This window comes from Leptosomus discolor, chromosome 17 (assembly GCF_034619465.1).
Source record: "Leptosomus discolor isolate bLepDis1 chromosome 17, bLepDis1.hap2, whole genome shotgun sequence".
Lineage (NCBI taxonomy): Eukaryota > Metazoa > Chordata > Aves > Leptosomiformes > Leptosomidae > Leptosomus > Leptosomus discolor.
Window position 1 is genome coordinate 2,971,733 of NC_141407.1, and position 22,206 is coordinate 2,993,938.

Consider the following 22,206-nt stretch of genomic DNA (forward strand, 5'->3'; position numbering starts at 1 on the left):
CCCCTCCGCGACAAAGCGGGGCCTCCGGAGCGGCCTGACCCGCCCGCTCCCGTGAAGCGCCGGCAAGGCCGCGGGACGCCACGAAGCTCCCGGCCTAGCCCAAACCAGGGGCCGCGCCCGCGCGTGCCCAGCGCGGAACCCGAACCCGAACCCAAACCCAAACCGGGGGCGCGGAGAGAAACCGGAGAGGGATCAACCAGCCGCCCGCAGCCCGGTCGCGCTTTCACTCGGTGCAGGGCGCCGGCAGGCGCGGGCAGCGGCCCGGGCGGGGGCAGCCGCTGGCCGAGGAGGCCCCGGGACCGGCCCTCTCCGCCTCGCTCCTGCTGCCGAGCGGCCGCCCGCCGTACCGCGAACGCGGCCGAGCGGCCGCCCGAGAGCCGGGGGAACCCCGCGGCGGCGACAAAGCCCCGCTCCCGCCGGCCCGGGCAGCCCCGGCGCCCGCCGCTGCCTCACCCACCATCTCGAACCGCCGCCTCTCCGCTCACTCACGGCTCCGCTCTGCAACGGCACCCGCGCGCGCACCGCACGCTCCGCCAATCATCGCGGAGCAGCGGCGATCGCGGAGCAGCGGCGGGCCGGGCGCCGTAGCGCGCGCCGTGCTCCGGCAGCACTTGTGCCCCGGCGGGGGCGGAGCCGAGAACCGGCGCTGTGGCCGGACGCCCCCTCCCCGCTGCCCCAGGGCCCGGCGGGGGGCGAGGCCCGGCCGCTCGTTGCCCTCGTGTGTGAGGGCCTTGACTTGAGGGATACAGGGGGGGGGAAAGAGTTGCCCCCCCAGCCGCCGGTGCGGCCCCCGGGAGAAGGGGAGGCGCTGCGCAGGGCTGGGCCGCTCACCTCCCGGCAGGCGCGCTGCAGCCCCAGGGACGGGGCTGCTGACCCCCTCGGAACCCCCTGCCTGCTGCGAGCCCCCGAATTCACGTCCCCCGGGGCACGGTGGCGGCTGCCCCCGCGGGTGAGACCCGCCTTCGGGAAGGGCCGGGGAGGCCCCGTGCTCTGGGGGCGGAATCAGTAACGTGCTCAAGAGCGGGGCCAAACGCCCCCCCAGCGGGTGCCGCACGGGCCCAAGAGCAGCACTGGGGTCTCTGCCCCTTCCCCCCGGACCCGCTCTCTGCTCGGACCGGACGGCGCTTCCCTCAGCACTGCGGCCCTGCCCGCAGAGAACCGACACCGGTTACAGAGAGCAGGTGGCTGCTGGGTAAACAGTAGAAAGATGACCTCATCAAGGGGTTTTCTTGGGGGGGGGGGGGGTGTGTCCCCCCCCCCGATACTCTGAAAACCGGGATTTGACAGACAGCAGCTAAACTCCCTGGCCTTTCCCATCTGGCAGGACTACTTTATGCCCAGAGAAAACAGCACATTTCTCCCACAAACCCCGTCATTTGTGCTCCAAAGCACGGAGGGAGCGACTCCAACCTGCCCCGCTGCGGGAAGAAAAGGCCGTTGTTACTGCGGGTGTTTCCTTGGCAGAGAAAAGCCTTCCTGGGGGCGGCGGCTGCTGCTGCCGCCGAAACTGCGTTACGGAGCCTCTGTGAAGGTCTGGCAAAGCGAGCGGAGCGACCCCCCTGCGCAGCCCTGCGGCCAGGGATGACCCTGGGCGGGGGAGGGGCAGCTGAGGGAACACTTGAACAAACTGGCCGCAAGGACGTCCCTGAGACCTGACGGGACGCACCCGTCAGCTGGGCGGTGCCCCTGTAAAGCTGATGTCCGTCACCTCGGACAGGTCATGGCAGGCGGGAGAGGTTCCTGCCGGCAGGAAGGAGTAACCCCCGCTTCTCCCTTCGTGCGGAGGATGAGGGGAGCTACGAGGCGGGTCAGTCTCGGCTGAGCTTTTGTTCCCTCCTTCCTGTCAGGCCTGGACAGAAGACACAAACTGTGCTCCCTGACCTTGCCTCTGTCTGTAACAACAGCTGTCGTCTGTCCTTACAGTGAGGCCCCTCGGTCTGGATCGCTCATAACATGTCCATTTTCTTTCAGCCACTGCACAATACCCCTCTTGCCTGTTCCTACTGATGTCCTTGGCAAAACTCCTTATTTAAGGAGGTGCACTTCAGATCCAAAAAACCCCGGGTCAGTCAAAGGTTTAAAGGAGATGGGAGGAGCCAGCTGCACCAACCCAGCACCAGCACGCTGTCCTAACCTCACCTAGGATCGCCAACGAGCTCTAGGCATGCCAGCACTCCCACAGGGCAAACACCACTGACAAAGGGGACCCCTGGGTGCTTGTGAAACCCTGCTCGTGGAGCGAAATCTCCCCGGAGGAATCCTGTTGTGCTGGTAAAGGAAGTGGATTTTGTCAACAGAAACAGTGCTGACACTCAGGCCTCTGCTGCCATGGCTGTGCTTGTCGGAGCTCTCCGACCCCGCACACCCCAGCTGCCCCAGCTTTTACTGCAGATTACACTGGTTCAAGGGAGCTGCTCGAGCCCTGCTGACAGAATGGCAGCCTACACTGGTGTAACTACCTGTGCCAGACGTTCGTCCCCTACAGACGTAGCTACGCACGACAAGTGTTAAGATCAAAGACAGACGCCCCGTTCGTGAAGAGGAGCGCTGCCCAGCGAGAGCTCAGCCATCTCGGGCAGACGGAGCTGCTTGGGAGGGCGCTGGGGCGAACACAAGCTGGAGCAGCTTAAAAGAGCTGCTCTAAGATCCACAGAAGATGAGTTTCTACAAGCCCAGTTTTTGCAGCATTAATGCGTTATCACCCCCGCTCCTCTGCCAGAGCCTTATCTCGGAGCAGAGGCAGCACAAGAGAACACGGCCTCAGGCCTCAAGTGTCAACACCAACATTTTTCCTAGAGACTCCAAAACTGCCCTGGAGCCTGGAACAGCCCCGTACCTGCTGAGATCGCCCACAAATTCTTAGTCTGTCCCTCGGTGCAGAACTGGACAGTATCCCCTGTTCCTACTGCTGCTTGTAGTGTCGAAAGAGCAGGGCTGAACACGGGTTAATCACTTCTGCTGACAGATACACGAGCCGGGAGCGATCCCTCACCGGCACAAGGAGCCCTGACCAAAGCCCCAGTGACAAAACCACCGCTACCCGATCAAGGCTCCTTGACCGTCCGGCAGTTTCGCAGCTGGGGGCCGGGCCTCTTCGCTCCGGTGCGCTTGGGGAGAAATTCCTCCTCAGGCTGGTGAAACCCTTCCAGCACGAGCAGCCTGAGGCCAGAGCGTGAGAGGCTGAAGCACGAGCAGGCAGCCACGCTGCCCATCTCCGAGGGACACACGGGGCTGGGAAGGGAGCGGGCTGGCTGGGCCCCGCTCCCGGCTGGAGCCCTCAGCGGTGCTGAGCTCCCCCAGCGTGTGAAGGAAACGCAGCACAAGCCAACAGGCTCCGTTGTCAGCCTGGGCGATGACGCTCTGCACTCCGCGAAGGCTCTTCCGTACGAGCCAGAGCTGGGTCTGTCACACACGTGACAAACCCTCAGTGCAGACGTGTTGCACAGAGCGCTCTGCGGGCCCTTACGAGGCTCTTCCGAGGCTACAAAAATAACCCTTTATTGTTTTGGAGGAACCAGGTGACCTTTTTTTTGTCCTTAATGGCCATTAATAAAAAAATCACTAAAAGGAAGATACCAGATCAAATCGGCTACTGAATTGTGACCGTATGAGAGCTCCCACGGGCAGTCTCGAGGGCCTTACGGAGCCACAACACTTCTCTGTCCGAAACACGGAGGGGCAGGAAAACGCTCCAACACACGAGGCAATTATGAGGATATTGTGCACACACTTAGACTAAATCCTTGGTTAGAGAAAGCAACAGATGAGTAAAAGTAGTCCTATTCTTTTGAAGAAAAACTCAATCAATTGTGAGAATAATTTAAATCTTCAGAAGGAACATACGAGAAAAACAGTCACTGATGGAACTGTTTAATTCGATATGGTCAGACTTTTTCAAAGTAACACAGAGTAAGACACAACTAGAGGGCAGGCAAGTTTCATATTTACAGTCATTCAGAAGTATTCAGCAGAGTTAACACTAATGCTCTATTATTTACCATTAAACATAACAAAACAAAAAAACAGTTGGGCAAAGAGAAAAAAAACAGACCAATTCAGTGTAATCACTCAGCTGGATTCTGCATGACAATCAGGAGGTAGTCGTTCTCTGGGGAAAAAAAAAAAAACAACAGAAAAAACTAACCATCGTTAGACTCTCATTGCTGGTATTTGTTCGCAGCAACAGTAAATGTCACCGGTTTTCGTCTCTCACTGGCACACTGTGGGAACTGCAGAGCCCTGACATTCACCCTCGATAAGCAAAGCAGGCTTGGCCCGGCGGATCACCCGTCTGTGAGCCAGCCTCAGCACCGCGCGCTCCCCAGCTCCGCCTGTGCCTCGGAAATGGCTGGCACACGCGGGGACGGCACCCAAGCGGCTGGTGCGAGGCCGAGGCTTCCCAGAGAGAGTGCAGAGCCGGGTGCGGTGCCTGCAGCCGCGCCTGTGCCGGGGCAACGCTTCCTCCTCTCTTCCTCCTCCGCACGGGAACCAGGGGCTGCCTCCGCACAGACCCCAGGGCCTGTCTACGGCCTGCGGGGAGCAGCCTGCTGCCCGTGCAGCGCCCGCCTTGCCTCCCCGTCAGCACCACCTCACCGCGGGGCCGGCGCGGTCGGAGGGAGCAAAGCCGAGCTCCTGCACACGAGCGAGCTGCGCTCATCCCACCGCTTCCCGTCTCACAACTGGATGAAACGCCGAGGGCGCTTCCTTAAAGAAGGTTGTTGCTGCCGCTGCTGCATTCTACGACTCGCGACTACAGCTGCAACACGCTCTGGGAATCCCTCTGAACCGGAAAATCCGTTAAGACTGTTTGGCTTGATCACTTAGTCTACCGCACTGAACTAAAACTGCTCTCAAAACATATTCCTTCCCAGCTCCTGCGGTCTTACACTGAAAACCACAAAGCAGGAGAGGCTGCAACACGCTCTCAAACACGATTTAACAGTTTCTACTCTGATCAACACAAAACGAGGGAAGTGATTTCCCCCAGTCACACATCACAACGCAAACTCAGGTCAAAGCTTCCAACTCTGAAGGAAGCACAACAGCTCCTGGAACAGAAGAGATTACACAGCGCACATGAAAGCAGCAGGCGGAACTCTTCTCTCAGGCTGACAGCGTCAGCCTCCCAAGAACAAACCCTGCTGGATTCCCCGCCGCCCGCGTTCACCCCGCGCGCTTTTACCCGGTGCCACCATGATTTCGTTTTTCTTGGAGCGGATCCGCAGGAACGTGAGGTCATTCTGGGGATCGATTTCTCGCACAGCGCTCCTGGCCATCATGCTGAGGCTGCGAACGATCTCCCCGTAATGACAGGCTGTGGCATTGTCCATAGTACTTCTGATAGGAATACCTGTGAGGAACAGGGGACAGCACGGGTCAGCGACAACACCCCACAACTAACCCCGCCTCGGGCATCATCCGGTCCAACCGGGGTGGCTACTTCACCAGAGGAGATGTTGGCCCTACACCAGGGATCAGCAGTGCTCTTCTTGAAGGCTTAAAAGAAGAACGTGAACACAAGTCAGATGTGGAGGGGCTAAGGTCTGGAACCACAGGGGTAGGTGAGAACTGCTCACCTCTAGTAGCATCAGTGCTTTACTTTTGCTTTTTCATTTATTTGTTTATTTATGAGATTTATAAATAGAAATAAATAATAACAAAAATAGAACCATAGAGTGGTTTGGGTTGGAAGGGACCTTAAAGATCATCTAGTTCCCACCCCCCTGCCCTGGGCAGGGACACCTCCCACCAGACCAGGTTCCTCCAAGCCCCATCCAGCCTGGCCTTGAGCACTGCCAGGGAGGGGTGACGCCGAGAAACATTCTTTATTACAGGGGTGTCCTGGTTTGGGCTGAACCAGAACTAATTCTGGTTTAGTGCTTTCACTTTTCAGTCAAGCCTCCTCTAACTAACGGCACTTTCTGAAGCAGCAGCATGTTTTTCCAGACAGTGACTGCTCCCAGCAGTGACAGCCCCTGATGGTCACAGTCCGGACCAAGGAATGGGATGCAGAGGGGCCCTGGCTTAGACTTGTTCTTACAGCGACCAAGGTCACTGCTGAGTCTTGTACCCCGTGTTGGGGTGGGGGAGTGAAAAGGGTCACAAGCACGAAAAAGGCCGCCCCTGCAGGGAGGAGCGAACCGGACAGGTGACCCAAACCTGACCCACAGAGTGTTCCATCCCATAGACGTCATGGTCAGTGTCAAGCTGAGGGATCACGAGGGTCAATCTCTCTTCTGTGATGGCGACATCTGAAGAGGACTCTGTCCGTCGATCCCGACCCATGTGTCCCTGAATCCAGGGCCTGAGTCCAGCTCCTGCAGCCCGTCCCTGTCTGCTGCCCAGTCCAGCCTGGGACTGCCCCAGTGCCAGCCCTGCAGCCCCAGCGGTGACGTATCGTCATCAGGGTGGGGGGAGCTGGGGTCGGTATTGCTGTTGTATCTATTTGTATCTATTTGTACATATTGTACATATTTCATTATTTCCTTATTCTTATCTGTTCTTTTATGGACACTGTTTCATTAAAGCTGTTGGAGTTTTCTTTTCCAAACTGTAAAGTCTCTCTCCCTTGTTCTCTTTCCTTTTCCCTTCTGGGAGGGGAGAGGGGTTAATAGAGAGCGTCTGTCATTCATCAGCGGCCGGCCCAGCCTCAACCCATGACAGAGGGGGCAGCCACAGCTGCTCTCAGCAGCCTATGCCAGTGCCTCACCACCCTCAGAGTGCACAATTTCTTCCTTGTATCTAATCTAAATCTATCCTTTTTCAGCTTAAAACCATTACCCTGGTGGGGAGAGAGGAACAGCAAGGTTTCAACGTCACGACCAAATACTGGCATGCTCCAGGTGGATGTTCAAATAAGCGCAGCTTCAGCCTGGGGAGCACAACCTGTTATTCACTATCGTGAAAAAGGAGCAGGAACACAAGCTGCATACAAGTACACAGGGATCTGACAGTCAATATATTCATATATAGCTACTATCTGTCATCCTTTCTAAGGATTATTTCTGGGACACGTTCAATTTAAATTATTAATTGCGCAATTTTAAGAAGCTGGGCCGCTCCCAGTGTACTTGGAGTGCTCTGAGCAAGCCTGCTCGGTACGACCCTTCAGTAACTCCAAAAGAGACAACAAGCGTACGGGGCTCATGAGGCCGTGAGCACGAGACAGCTGTCGAGCTACCCGGGTCTGCCAGGACAGCAGCGCTCTGGACACGCACAGCAGCGACATTCCAGAGGTCCTGAGAGCTTTTAGTGCTACTGAGAGAGGCTGTGACAGGACACTCAAACGCTGGCGTAACTCAAACATTTCTCAGCCTTTGCAACTAATTTTAATTCACTTCCTAAAACAATAAAGTGAGCTTGCAGAAAAGCAGACATGGGGATCCAGCTTCCTCCTGTAGCCTAACTACTGTCTGTCTGCCTGGGCTACAGGAGAACCTTGGCTACAGGCAGACCGTAACCGCGAGCAGTACAGTCAGCGGCCGTGAAAGCGCGTGTTCGGACCGAGTTTTACCTCGGAAAACCGAGACAGACACAGTACCTTCAGGATTAAGAACAATCATTCCTTGCACTCCTTTTTGGCTCTGAATTCGCTTCAGTGTTTCTTCCACCTCAGCCTGCAGAGAAAGCACAAGGCAACAGGAGTCTGCAGCTGCTCCTCGCCCGCCGCCCGGCTTTGTAACGGCGTGTCTGAGAATGAAGCGGCCCAAAGGGGACTCAGACAGACACCGCCCACACCGCTCTGCACAGCGAGGGCTGTGCGCTTCCGTGCTGCCTTTTCCCCGTGACCTTTTCAGTTGTTTTCCGCCTGTCTTCGCTCTGCACTCACTCGTGATGACACCCTCGTGGAAACACGGACCTCCCCTCTGATCTTTCCCTCTCTTCTCCTCCCAACCCTCCCGCAACCTCCCGCACCAGATCCTCACTGTAGGCTTGAACTGGAAGGCTGCTCAGTCAGACTGCGACAGTTCAGGCGTCAAGCAACAATCGTGTATGAAAATACACATCGAATTTATCAAAAAAGCAGAAAAAGACACATTCGGGGTGCAAGGCCACCTTCCCTCTTAGCAAATGAACGCTAAGAGCAATTACAAATAAGAAAAGTGAGGGGGAAAATCATAAATAAACGCTATTTATTTATAATTATCATTTGTGCTGGGAAAGCTACAAGATTATAACCACTAACAATAATTTACAACTTGGCAAAGTCAACCTAAAAAAAAAAAAAAAAGAAGGAAAACAGAAACAAAAGGCTGAGGCAGCAGTGCCTTTGCCTTCTCTGGAAACACCCCCACCGGCTTCAGAAGAGCTTTCAAGCCCTCCTGCACGACCGCCACTGCCACAAGGCACCCATCGATGCTCAACCACGGGTGCTCTACCAGGGTGACAGCACCCCAGCACCTGAGCTGGCCTCCGCACGGGGACTGTCTGGCGCTGTCTATCCCTGCTCAAGGACCCGCGGCAGCTTTCAGATCCCGCAAGCCCGAGCTCTGCAGAAACGGTCCGGGAGGGCAGACGGGACTCCCCTGAGCTCGGGAAGGGCAGACCGGCAGGGGGAGTCCGGCCAAGCCGGCTGTGCTCCCCAGGCACCGTGGGCGACCCCTCCGCTCCCACCCCGCAGCAGACGGGCACAGCCACGTTCTGAGCCCGGGTCCCCGGGGAGAGCACTTGTCCTACAAACCACCGTGGCCTCAGCCTCAGGACTGCAAACTTTGTGCAGAGAGCTGTCAGCAGCGCCCCAAGCAGCTTGGAGCGACACCGACTGCTGCTGCTAGGAGATGGTTTTCCCGCCTTACCCAGCACAGAAGAATTCAGTCTTTCCAACAGCGCTCTTGATTATTTCTGAATGCTGGAATATTTTCAAATGGAAGACGAGGCAAGTGAAATAAAGGACAAACTACAGCGTGTACAAATGCTGAGACAAGTCTGGCGGCAAACTGTTAAGTCTGAAATAACCTCCCGACTTGTTACCGGCAGCATTGAAGTCCTGACTCGGTAAATACTCTCCTTCGTTGGCCCTTAACAAACCTATTTGGATGCAAAGCAGCGTCCACGCAGAACAACACCAATTTCTAATTTCTTCTAACAACGAACCGATAACCGGACTCCCAAGGTGGGGTGATCCGCTCTGACGGTCACTGCTGTGGGCAGGGGAAGGTCCTGCTCCTCCCGTCCTTACTCCCCGACACACACACCCCCCCCACACACTTCCCACACACCAGCTCCGGGGCTTGTCTCACACCTCCACAAGCCAGTTTGTTGACAAAAGGTCGCCATCACGACAAACTTATCTACACAGCTGCAGAGACGCCGGCACTTCTTTATGGGAAGCACAGGGGATAGCTCCACCTGACGTGCTTCAAAGTTACACAAAAAATTCAGCGTTTTATATCCTTTTTCTGCAAAGTCATGGTCTTCAACATATTTTAACATAAGCATGCGTGTTATGCCCGCTATTAATTTTGACATTTACAATGACTGGTCCACCCTATTAACTAACTTCATTAATATGCCTATACTAATATCATTATTGGTTATCTTACTGATCAAGATCTCTGATATACAAATTAGGATGGGGATCACGTGAGGGTCTTCACCTTAATATTCCTTAGTTTCTCTGGTTCCATCCCATAAGATAAGAAGACACGCCAAGAATGTGCACTTTCTTGTACCTGCCTCCTGCCTCCCTGTTCTGTTCTGGACAATTTCACAATTAGCTGCAGCTTTAGCTTTGACCTTCTTTGGAAGGCAGCAGTTGTTGTTTCTTAGCATAAGTGAGGTTTTGTATATTTCTTACTACAATGTAAACTAGTATCATTAATACATAGCGTTATTCTTTAAAGCAATTAAGTCATTCATTAAAACCAATTAAGTTATCAATCAAAAGTGATTATCTATTCAAAATCCAAACTTGATTATTACAAGTTCAACTCACCGCACCAGCACAAACACTAGTGAAAAAAAGGATTGATACGTTTAACTCATGAAACAAACAGAAACTCTCTCAATACAGAGCCGACTAACTACAAGAGACGGAGGAGGAGAGATGCAGTCTGCAAAAGGAGAGTAAATGCTCCCCCATCACCAATCTGCTCTTACATAACCTTTGCTGCGTATACAACAGCTGCCTTTACCTTCCTGTTTTCACCTAGAAAGCTTTAACTCCTAGGTTTGCCTAAAGTATGTCTTATTAGGCCGCTTCAATTTGCCACCTAGAACTTAGGTCAGTATTTACTTCTTTAGAAGTTTTCCCACACATTTTGATCCCCAATTTCACCAACAAGCGCTTACCAACACCCCATCTGCACGGGAAGCAGCCTCCAACACAACTACGATAAAGCAAACACGTGCCAGGCGCCACCGAACATTAAACAGGCAGTTGTCTTAAAACAGTCTTTTTCCCGATCGCTTTCGGCTCTGGGAATCGTCCCCCGGCAGCCACGAGAAAGGCAAAGGTTTTCCCCCGCCACACGGCGCTTGTCAGAACTAACGGAAGGTCTGCGGGAGCGACGCCCTTCCCACCGCAGGGACCCCGGCACGAAAGCCCACGGCCAGGCAGGCGGGGCTCGGCTGCCGCGGGGCAACCCCTCCGCGACAAAGCGGGGCCTCCGGAGCGGCCTGACCCGCCCGCTCCCGTGAAGCGCCGGCAAGGCCGCGGGACGCCACGAAGCTCCCGGCCTAGCCCAAACCAGGGGCCGCGCCCGCGCGTGCCCAGCGCGGAACCCGAACCCGAACCCAAACCCAAACCGGGGGCGCGGAGAGAAACCGGAGAGGGATCAACCAGCCGCCCGCAGCCCGGTCGCGCTTTCACTCGGTGCAGGGCGCCGGCAGGCGCGGGCAGCGGCCCGGGCGGGGGCAGCCGCTGGCCGAGGAGGCCCCGGGACCGGCCCTCTCCGCCTCGCTCCTGCTGCCGAGCGGCCGCCCGCCGTACCGCGAACGCGGCCGAGCGGCCGCCCGAGAGCCGGGGGAACCCCGCGGCGGCGACAAAGCCCCGCTCCCGCCGGCCCGGGCAGCCCCGGCGCCCGCCGCTGCCTCACCCACCATCTCGAACCGCCGCCTCTCCGCTCACTCACGGCTCCGCTCTGCAACGGCACCCGCGCGCGCACCGCACGCTCCGCCAATCATCGCGGAGCAGCGGCGATCGCGGAGCAGCGGCGGGCCGGGCGCCGTAGCGCGCGCCGTGCTCCGGCAGCACTTGTGCCCCGGCGGGGGCGGAGCCGAGAACCGGCGCTGTGGCCGGACGCCCCCTCCCCGCTGCCCCAGGGCCCGGCGGGGGGCGAGGCCCGGCCGCTCGTTGCCCTCGTGTGTGAGGGCCTTGACTTGAGGGATACAGGGGGGGGAAAGAGTTGCCCCCCCAGCCGCCGGTGCGGCCCCCGGGAGAAGGGGAGGCGCTGCGCAGGGCTGGGCCGCTCACCTCCCGGCAGGCGCGCTGCAGCCCCAGGGACGGGGCTGCTGACCCCCTCGGAACCCCCTGCCTGCTGCGAGCCCCCGAATTCACGTCCCCCGGGGCACGGTGGCGGCTGCCCCCGCGGGTGAGACCCGCCTTCGGGAAGGGCCGGGGAGGCCCCGTGCTCTGGGGGCGGAATCAGTAACGTGCTCAAGAGCGGGGCCAAACGCCCCCCCAGCGGGTGCCGCACGGGCCCAAGAGCAGCACTGGGGTCTCTGCCCCTTCCCCCCGGACCCGCTCTCTGCTCGGACCGGACGGCGCTTCCCTCAGCACTGCGGCCCTGCCCGCAGAGAACCGACACCGGTTACAGAGAGCAGGTGGCTGCTGGGTAAACAGTAGAAAGATGACCTCATCAAGGGGTTTTCTTGGGGGTCCCCCCCCCCGATACTCTGAAAACCGGGATTTGACAGACAGCAGCTAAACTCCCTGGCCTTTCCCATCTGGCAGGACTACTCTATGCTCAGAGAAAACAGCACATTTCTCCCACAAACCCCGTCATTTGTGCTCCAAAGCACGGAGGGAGCGACTCCAACCTGCCCCGCTGCGGGAAGAAAAGGCCGTTGTTACTGCGGGTGTTTCCTTGGCAGAGAAAAGCCTTCCTGGGGGCGGCGGCTGCTGCTGCCGCCGAAACTGCGTTACGGAGCCTCTGTGAAGGTCTGGCAAAGCGAGCGGAGCGACCCCCCTGCGCAGCCCTGCGGCCAGGGATGACCCTGGGCGGGGGAGGGGCAGCTGAGGGAACACTTGAACAAACTGGCCGCAAGGACGTCCCTGAGACCTGACGGGACGCACCCGTCAGCTGGGCGGTGCCCCTGTAAAGCTGATGTCCGTCACCTCGGACAGGTCATGGCAGGCGGGAGAGGTTCCTGCCGGCAGGAAGGAGTAACCCCCGCTTCTCCCTTCGTGCGGAGGATGAGGGGAGCTACGAGGCGGGTCAGTCTCGGCTGAGCTTTTGTTCCCTCCTTCCTGTCAGGCCTGGACAGAAGACACAAACTGTGCTCCCTGACCTTGCCTCTGTCTGTAACAACAGCTGTCGTCTGTCCTTACAGTGAGGCCCCTCGGTCTGGATCGCTCATAACATGTCCATTTTCTTTCAGCCACTGCACAATACCCCTCTTGCCTGTTCCTACTGATGTCCTTGGCAAAACTCCTTATTTAAGGAGGTGCACTTCAGATCCAAAAAACCCCGGGTCAGTCAAAGGTTTAAAGGAGATGGGAGGAGCCAGCTGCACCAACCCAGCACCAGCACGCTGTCCTAACCTCACCTAGGATCGCCAACGAGCTCTAGGCATGCCAGCACTCCCACAGGGCAAACACCACTGACAAAGGGGACCCCTGGGTGCTTGTGAAACCCTGCTCGTGGAGCGAAATCTCCCCGGAGGAATCCTGTTGTGCTGGTAAAGGAAGTGGATTTTGTCAACAGAAACAGTGCTGACACTCAGGCCTCTGCTGCCATGGCTGTGCTTGTCGGAGCTCTCCGACCCCGCACACCCCAGCTGCCCCAGCTTTTACTGCAGATTACACTGGTTCAAGGAGCTGCTCGAGCCCTGCTGACAGAATGGCAGCCTACACTGGTGTAACTACCTGTGCCAGACGTTCGTCCCCTACAGACGTAGCTACGCACGACAAGTGTTAAGATCAAAGACAGACGCCCCGTTCGTGAAGAGGAGCGCTGCCCAGCGAGAGCTCAGCCATCTCGGGCAGACGGAGCTGCTTGGGAGGGCGCTGGGGCGAACACAAGCTGGAGCAGCTTAAAAGAGCTGCTCTAAGATCCACAGAAGATGAGTTTCTACAAGCCCAGTTTTTGCAGCATTAATGCGTTATCACCCCCGCTCCTCTGCCAGAGCCTTATCTCGGAGCAGAGGCAGCACAAGAGAACACGGCCTCAGGCCTCAAGTGTCAACACCAACATTTTTCCTAGAGACTCCAAAACTGCCCTGGAGCCTGGAACAGCCCCGTACCTGCTGAGATCGCCCACAAATTCTTAGTCTGTCCCTCGGTGCAGAGCTGGACAGTATCCCCTGTTCCTACTGCTGCTTGTAGTGTCGAAAGAGCAGGGCTGAACACGGGTTAATCACTTCTGCTGACAGATACACGAGCCGGGAGCGATCCCTCACCGGCACAAGGAGCCCCGACCAAAGCCCCAGTGACAAAACCACCGCTACCCGATCGAGGCTCCTTGACCGTCCGGCAGTTTCGCAGCTGGGGGCCGGGCCTCTTCGCTCCGGTGCGCTTGGGGAGAAATTCCTCCTCAGGCTGGTGTAACCCTTCCAGCACGAGCAGCCTGAGGCCAGAGCGTGAGAGGCTGAAGCACGAGCAGGCAGCCACGCTGCCCATCTCTGAGGGACACACGGGGCTGGGAAGGGAGCGGGCTGGCTGGGCCCCGCTCCCGGCTGGAGCCCTCAGCGGTGCTGAGCTCCCCCAGCGTGTGAAGGAAACGCAGCACAAGCCAACAGGCTCCGTTGTCAGCCTGGGCGATGACGCTCTGCACTCCGCGAAGGCTCTTCCGTACGAGCCAGAGCTGGGTCTGTCACACACGTGACAAACCCTCAGTGCAGACGTGTTGCACAGAGCGCTCTGCGGGCCCTTACGAGGCTCTTCCGAGGCTACAAAAATAACCCTTTATTGTTTTGGAGGAACCAGGTGACCTTTTTTTTTGTCCTTAATGGCCATTAATAAAAAATCACTAAAAGGAAGATACCAGATCAAATCGGCTACTGAATTGTGACTGTATGAGAGCTCCCACGGGCAGTCTCGAGGGCCTTACGGAGCCACAACACTTCTCTGTCCGAAACACGGAGGGGCAGGAAAACGCTCCAACACACGAGGCAATTATGAGGATATTGTGCACACACTTAGACTAAATCCTTGGTTAGAGAAAGCAACAGATGAGTAAAAATAGTCCTATTCTTTTGAAGAAAAACTCAATCAATCGTGAGAATAATTTAAATCTTCAGAAGGAACACACGAGAAAAACAGTCACTGATGAAACTGTTTAATTCGATATGGTCAGACTTTTTCAAAGTAACACAGAGTAAGACACAACTAGAGGGCAGGCAAGTTTCATATTTGACCGTATTAGTCATTCAGAAGTATTAAAGTACAAGCATCTCTCAAACAGTGATGACAGAAGCATTGAAACATACAAAGAATAATCTTTTTTAGGACATTCCTAAAATTTTATTATATTATATTCTTAACTAGTAGAAAGAATCTGTTGCATTTTTTACTGCCTGATCGTAATTTACCAACTCCTCCTCAAAACGACTTATGATACAAAAAGCAAATCACTTTTCCTGTTTTTAAACAACAAAACCACCTGCTTTTGTTTCTGCAGACATCACTGTAGTGACACAGTGGAGTTAACACTAATACTCTATTATTTACCATTAAATAAAAAAAAAAAAACAACAAACAGTTGGGCAAAGAGAAAAAACAGACCAAGTCAGTGTAATCACTCAGTTGGATTCTGGATGACAATCAGGAAGTAGTCTTTATCTGGAGAAAAAACCAAAACAACCATCGTTAGTCTCTCATTGCTGGTATTTGTTCGCAGCAACAGTAAATGTCACCGGTTTTCGTCTCTCACTGGCACACTGTGGGAACTGCAGAGCCCTGACATTCACCCTCGATAAGCAAAGCAGGCTTGGCCCGGCGGATCACCCGTCTGTGAGCCAGCCTTAGCACCGCGCGCTCCCCAGCTCCGCCTGTGCCTCGGAAATGGCTGGCACACGCGGGGACGGCACCCAAGCGGCTGGTGCGAGGCCGAGGCTTCCCAGAGAGAGTGCAGAGCCGGGTGCGGTGCCTGCAGCCGCGCCTGTGCTGGGGCAACGCTTCCTCCTCTCTTCATCCTCCGCACGGGAACCAGGGGCTGCCTCCGCACAGACCCCAGGGCCTGTCTACGGCCTGCGGGGAGCAGCCTGCTGCCCGTGCAGCGCCCGCCTTGCCTCCCCGTCAGCACCACCTCACCGCGGGGCCGGCGCGGTCGGAGGGAGCAAAGCCGAGCTCCTGCACACGAGCGAGCTGCGCTCATCCCACCGCTTCCCGTCTCACACAACTGGATGAAACACCGAGGGCGCTTCCTTAAAGAAGGTTGTTGCTGCCGCTGCTGCATTCTACGACTCGCGACTACAGCTGCAACACGCTCTGGGAATCCCTCTGAACCGGAAAATCCGTTAAGACTGTTTGGCTTGATCACTTAGTCTACCGCACTGAACTAAAACTGCTCTCAAAACATATTCCTTCCCAGCTCCTGCGGTTTTACACTGAAAACCACAAAGCAGGAGAGGCTGCAACACGCTCTCAAACACGATTTAACAGTTTCTACTCTGATCAACACAAAACGAGGGAAGTGATTTCCCCCAGTCACACATCACAACGCAAACTCAGGTCAAAGCTTCCAACTCTGAAGGAAGCACAACAGCTCCTGGAACAGAAGAGATTACACAGCGCACATGAAAGCAGCAGGCGGAACTCTTCTCAGGCTGACAGCGTCAGCCTCCCAAGAACAAACCCTGCTGGATTCCCCGCCGCCCGCGTTCACCCCGCGCGCTTTTACCCGGTGCCACCATGATTTCGTTTTTCTTGGAGCGGATCCGCAGGAACGTGAGGTCATTCTGGGGATCGATTTCTCGCACAGTGCTCCTGGCCTTCATGATGAAGCCGTGCATGAGCCCCGCGTACTGAATGGTTGTGGCGTTGTCCATAGTACTTCTGATAGGAATACCTGTGAGGAACAGGGGACAGCACGGGTCAGCGACAACACCCCACAACTAACCCCGCCTCGGGCATCATCCGGTCCAACCGGGGTGGCTACTTCACCAGAGGAGATGTTGGCCCTGCACCAGGGATCAGCAGTGCTCTTCTTGAAGGCTTAAAAGAAGAACGTGAACACAAGTCAGATGTGGAGGGGCTAAGGTCTGGAACCACGGGGGTAGGTGAGAACTGCTCACCTCTAGTAGCATCAGTGCTTTACTTTTGCTTTTTCATTTATTTGTTTATTTATGAGATTTATAAATAGAAATAAATAATAACAAAAATAGAACCATAGAGTGGTTTGGGTTGGAAGGGACCTTAAAGATCATCTAGTTCCCACCCCCCTGCCCTGGGCAGGGACACCTCCCACCAGACCAGGTTCCTCCAAGCCCCATCCAGCCTGGCCTTGAGCACTGCCAGGGAGGGGTGACGCCGAGAAACATTCTTTATTACAGGGGTGTCCTGGTTTGGGCTGAACCAGAACTAATTCTGGTTTAGTGCTTTCACTTTTCAGTCAAGCCTCCTCTAACTAACGGCACTTTCTGAAGCAGCAGCATGTTTTTCCAGACAGTGACTGCTCCCAGCAGTGACAGCCCCTGATGGTCACACTCAGTACCAAGGAATGGGATGCAGAGGGGCCCTGGCTTAGACTTGTTCTTACAGCGACCAAGGTCACTGCTGAGTCTTGTACCCCGTGTTGGGGTGGGGGAGTGAAAAGGGTCACAAGCACGAAAAAGGCCGCCCCTGCAGGGAGGAGCGAACCGGACAGGGGACCCAAACCTGACCCACAGAGTGTTCCATCCCATAGACGTCATGGTCAGTGTAAAGCTGAGGGATCACGAGGGTCAATCTCTCTTCTGTGATGGTGACATCTGAAGAGGACTCTGTCTGTCCTTCTGTCGTCGATCCCGACCCGTGCGTCCCTGAATCCAGGGCCTGAGTCCAGCTCCTGCAGCCCGTCCCTGTCTGCTGCCCAGTCCAGCCTGGGACTGCCCCAGTGCCAGCCCTGCAGCCCCAGCAGTGACGTATCGTCATCAGGGTGGGGGGAGCTGGGGTCGGTATTGCTGTTGTATCTATTTGTATCTATTTGTACATATTGTACATATTTCATTATTTCCTTATTCTTATCTGTTCTTTTATGGACACTGTTTCATTAAAGCTGTTGGAGTTTTCTTTTCCAAACTGTAAAGTCTCTCTCCCTTGTTCTCTTTCCTTTTCCCTTCTGGGAGGGGAGAGGGGTTAATAGAGAGCGTCTGTCATTCATCAGCGGCCGGCCCAGCCTCAACCCATGACAGAGGGGGCAGCCACAGCTGCTCTCAGCAGCCTATGCCAGTGCCTCACCACCCTCAGAGTGCACAATTTCTTCCTTGTATCTAATCTAAATCTATCCTTTTTCAGCTTAAAACCATTACCCTGGTGGGGAGAGAGGAACAGCAAGGTTTCAACGTCACGACCAAATACTGGCATGCTCCAGGTGGATGTTCAAATAAGCGCAGCTTCAGCCTGGGGAGCACAACCTGTTATTCACTATCGTGAAAAAGGAGCAGGAACACAAGCTGCATACAAGTACACAGGGATCTGACAGTCAATATATTCATATATAGCTACTATCTGTCATCCTTTCTAAGGATTATCTCTGGGACACATTCAATTTAAATTATTAATTGCGCAATTTTAAGAAGCTGGGCCGCTCCCAGTGTACTTGGAGTGCTCTGAGCAAGCCTGCTCGGTACGACCCTTCAGTAACTCCAAAAGAGACAACAAGCGTACGGGGCTCATGAGGCCGTGAGCACGAGACAGCTGCCGAGCTACCCGGGTCTGCCAGGACAGCAGCGCTCTGGACACGCACAGCAGCGACATTCCAGAGGTCCTGAGAGCTTTTAGTGCTACTGAGAGAGGCTGTGACAGGACATTCAAGCGCTGGCGTAACTCAAACATTTCTCAGCCTTTGCAACTAATTTTAATTCACTCCCTAAAACAATAAAGTGAGCTTGCAGAAAAGCAGACATGGGGATCCAGCTTCCTCCTGTAGCCTAACTACTGTCTGTCTGCCTGGGCTACAGGAGAACCTTGGCTACAGGCAGACCGTAACCGCGAGCAGTACAGTCAGCGGCCGTGAAAGCGCGTGTTCGGACCGAGTTTTACCTCAGAAAACCGAGACTGACACAGTACCTTCAGAATTAACAACAATGATTCCTTGCACTCCTTTTTGGCTCTGAATTCGCTTCAGTGTTTCTTCCACCTCAGCCTGCAGAGAAAGCACAAGGCAACAGGAGTCTGCAGCTGCTCCTCGCCCGCCGCCCGGCTTTGTAACGGCGTGTCTGAGAATGAAGCGGCCCAAAGGGGACTCAGACAGACACCGCCCACACCGCTCTGCACAGCGAGGGCTGTGCGCTTCCGTGCTGCCTTTTCCCCGTGACCTTTTCAGTTGTTTTCCGCCTGTCTTCGCTCTGCACTCACTCGTGATGACACCCTCGTGGAAACACGGACCTCCCCTCTGATCTTTCCCTCTCTTCTCCTCCCAACCCTCCCGCAACCTCCCGCACCAGATCCTCACTGTAGGCTTGAACTGGAAGGCTGCTCAGTCAGACTGCTACAGTTCAGGTGTCAAGCAACAATCATGTATGAAAATACACATCGAATTTATCAAAAAAGCAGAAAAAGACACATTCGGGGTGCAAGGCCACCTTCCCTCTTAGCAAATGAACGCTAAGAGCAATTACAAATAAGAAAAGTGAGGGGGAAAATCATAAATAAACGCTATTTATTTATAATTATCATTTGTGCTGGGAAAGCTACAAGATTATAACCACTAACAATAATTTACAACTTGGCAAAGTCAACCTAAAAAAAAAAAAAAAAAAAGAAGGAAAACAGAAACAAAAGGCTGAGGCAGCAGTGCCTTTGCCTTCTCTGGAAACACCCCCACCGGCTTCAGAAGAGCTTTCAAGCCCTCCTGCACGACGGCCACTGCCACAGGGCACCCATCGATGCTCAACCACGGGTGCTCTACCAGGGTGACAGCACCCCAGCACCTGAGCTGGCCTCCGCACGGGGACTGTCTGGCGCTGTCTATCCCTGCTCAAGGACCCGCGGCAGCTTTCAGATCCCGCAAGCCCGAGCTCTGCAGAAACGGTCCGGGAGGGCAGACGGGACTCCCCTGAGCTCGGGAAGGGCAGACCGGCAGGGGGAGTCCGGCCAAGCCGGCTGTGCTCCCCAGGCACCGTGGGCGACCCCTCCGCTCCCACCCCGCAGCAGACGGGCACAGCCACGTTCTGAGCCCGGGTCCCCGGGGAGAGCACTTGTCCTACAAACCACCGTGGCCTCAGCCTCAGGACTGCAAACTTTGTGCAGAGAGCTGTCAGCAGCGCCCCAAGCAGCTTGGAGCGACACCAACTGCTGCTGCTAGGAGATGGTTTTCCCGCCTTACCCAGCACAGAAGAATTCAGTCTTTCCAACAGCGCTCTTGATTATTTCTGAATGCTGGAATATTTTCAAATGGGAGATGAGGCAAGTGAAATAAAGGACAAACTACAGCGCGTACAAATGCTGAGACAAGTCTGGCGGCAAACTGTTAAGTCTGAAATAACCTCCCGACTTGTTACCGGCAGCATTGAAGTCCTGACTCGGTAAATACTCTCCTTCGTTGGCCCTTAACAAACCTATTTGGATGCAAAGCAGCGTCCACGCAGAACAACACCAATTTCTAATTTCTTCTAACAACGAACCGATAACCGGACTCCCAAGGTGGGGTGATCCGCTCTGACGGTCACTGCTGCGGGCAGGGGAAGGTCCTGCTCCTCCCGTCCTTACTCCCCGACACACACACACCCCCCACACACTTCCCACACACCAGCTCTGGGGCTTGTCTCACACCTCCACAAGCCAGTTTGTTGACAAAAGGTCGCCATCACGACAAACTTATCTACACAGCTGCAGAGACGCCGGCACTTCTTTATGGGAAGCACAGGGGATAGCTCCACCTGACGTGCTTCAAAGTTACACAAAAAATTCAGCGTTTTATATCCTTTTTCTGCAAAGTCATGGTCTTCAACATATTTTAACATAAGCATGCGTGTTATGCCCGCTATTAATTTTGACATTTACAATGATTGGTCCACCCTATTAACTAACTTCATTAATATGCCTATACTAATATCATTATTGGTTATCTTACTGATCAAGATCTCTGATATACAAATTAGGATGGGGATCACGTGAGGGTCTTCACCTTAATATTCCTCAGTTTCTCTGGTTCCATCCCATAAGATAAGAAGACACGCCAAGAATGTGCACTTTCTTGTACCTGCCTCCCGCCTCCCTGTTCTGTTCTGGACAATTTCACAATTAGCTGCAGCTTTAGCTTTGACCTTCTTTGGAAGGCAGCAGTTGTTGTTTCTTAGCATAAGCGAGGTTTTGTATATTTCTTACTACAACGTAAACTAGTATCGTTAATACATAGCGTTATTCTTTAAAGCAATTAAGTCATTCATTAAAACCAATTAAGTTATCAATCAAAAGTGATTATCTATTCAAAATCCAAACTTGATTATTACAAGTTCAACTCACTGCACCAGCACAAACACTAGTGAAAAAAAGGATTGATACGTTTAACTCATGAAACAAACAGAAACTCTCTCAATACAGAGCCGACTAACTACAAGAGACGGAGGAGGAGAGATGCAGTCTGCAAAAGGAGAGTAAATGCTCCCCCATCACCAATCTGCTCTTACATAACCTTTGCTGCGTATACAACAGCTGCCTTTACCTTCCTGTTTTCACCTAGAAAGCTTTAACTCCTAGGTTTGCCTAAAGTATGTCTTATTAGGCCGCTTCAATTTGCCACCCAGAACTTAGGTCAGTATTTACTTCTTTAGAAGTTTTCCCACACATTTTGATCCCCAATTTCACCAACAAGCGCTTACCAACACCCCGTCTGCACGGGAAGCAGCCTCCAACACAACTACGATAAAGCAAACACGTGCCAGGCGCCACCGAACATTAAACAGGCAGTTGTCTTAAAACAGTCTTTTTCCCGATCGCTTTCGGCTCTGGGAATCGTCCCCCGGCAGCCACGAGAAAGGCAAAGGTTTTCCCCCGCCACACGGCGCTTGTCAGAACTAACGGAAGGTCTGCGGGAGCGACGCCCTTCCCACCGCAGGGACCCCGGCACGAAAGCCCACGGCCAGGCAGGCGGGGCTCGGCTGCCGCGGGGCAACCCCTCCGCGACAAAGCGGGGCCTCCGGAGCGGCCTGACCCGCCCGCTCCCGTGAAGCGCCGGCAAGGCCGCGGGACGCCACGAAGCTCCCGGCCTAGCCCAAACCAGGGGCCGCGCCCGCGCGTGCCCAGCGCGGAACCCGAACCCGAACCCAAACCCAAACCGGGGGCGCGGAGAGAAACCGGAGAGGGATCAACCAGCCGCCAGCAGCCGGGTCGCGCTTTCACTCGGTGCAGGGCGCCGGCAGGCGCGGGCAGCGGCCCGGGCGGGGGCAGCCGCTGGCCGAGGAGGCCCCGGGACCGGCCCTCTCCGCCTCGCTCCTGCTGCCGAGCGGCCGCCCGCCGTACCGCGAACGCGGCCGAGCGGCCGCCCGAGAGCCGGGGGAACCCCGCGGCGGCGACAAAGCCCCGCTCCCGCCGGCCCGGGCAGCCCCGGCGCCCGCCGCTGCCTCACCCACCATCTCGAACCGCCGCCTCTCCGCTCACTCACGGCTCCGCTCTGCAACGGCACCCACACGCATGCGCCACACGCTCCGCCAATCATCGCGGAGCAGCGGCGATCGCGGAGCAGCGGCGGGCCGGGCGCCGTAGCGCGCGCCGTGCCCCGGCAGCACTTGTGCCCCGGCGGGGGCGGAGCCGAGAACCGGCGCTGTGGCCGGACGCCCCCTCCCCGCTGCCCCAGGGCCCGGCGGGGGGCGAGGCCCGGCCGCTCGTTGCCCTCGTGTGTGAGGGCCTTGACTTGAGGGATACAGGGGGGGGAAAGAGTTGCCCCCCCAGCCGCCGGTGCGGCC

At 55.6% G+C, this 22,206-nt stretch overlaps 3 protein-coding genes across 8 annotated transcripts in view; all 3 read right to left on the bottom strand.

Moving 5' to 3' along the window:
• Window positions 1-538, bottom strand: part of LOC147414210 (dynein light chain roadblock-type 1-like) — a 28,404-nt gene extending 27,866 nt beyond the window's left edge. For all 3 annotated transcript variants that reach the window (XM_086474552.1, XM_086474549.1, XM_086474546.1), the window contains exon 1: window positions 458-538. In XM_086474552.1, the coding sequence (XP_086330678.1) occupies window positions 458-460 (3 nt within the window). In that variant the 5' untranslated portion in view covers window positions 461-538. The remainder of the gene's footprint in view (window positions 1-457) is intronic.
• Window positions 539-3,854: 3,316 nt separating this feature from the next.
• LOC147414211 (dynein light chain roadblock-type 1-like) lies at window positions 3,855-11,104 on the bottom strand. Its single transcript, XM_086474560.1, has 4 exons — window positions 11,041-11,104; window positions 7,541-7,616; window positions 5,183-5,350; window positions 3,855-4,108 (listed from the first exon to the last, which is right to left on the bottom strand). Exons 1-4 carry the CDS (start codon window positions 11,041-11,043, stop codon window positions 4,065-4,067), a joined length of 291 nt encoding a protein of 96 aa, XP_086330686.1. The 5' UTR covers window positions 11,044-11,104; the 3' UTR covers window positions 3,855-4,064.
• On the bottom strand, window positions 7,577-21,907 carry LOC147414212 (dynein light chain roadblock-type 1). Of its 4 annotated transcripts, none has more exons than XM_086474543.1 (4): window positions 21,874-21,907; window positions 18,371-18,446; window positions 16,002-16,169; window positions 7,577-7,616 (listed from the first exon to the last, which is right to left on the bottom strand). In XM_086474543.1, exons 1-4 carry the CDS (start codon window positions 21,874-21,876, stop codon window positions 7,612-7,614), a joined length of 252 nt encoding a protein of 83 aa, XP_086330669.1. In that variant the 5' UTR covers window positions 21,877-21,907; the 3' UTR covers window positions 7,577-7,611. The 4 variants fall into 4 exon arrangements, with proteins under 4 accessions (XP_086330669.1, XP_086330667.1, XP_086330668.1 ...); XM_086474541.1 differs by lacking the exon at window positions 7,577-7,616 and adding an exon at window positions 14,423-14,941; XM_086474540.1 differs by lacking the exon at window positions 7,577-7,616 and having other exon boundaries at window positions 15,331-16,169.
• Window positions 21,908-22,206: the final 299 nt, after the last annotated feature.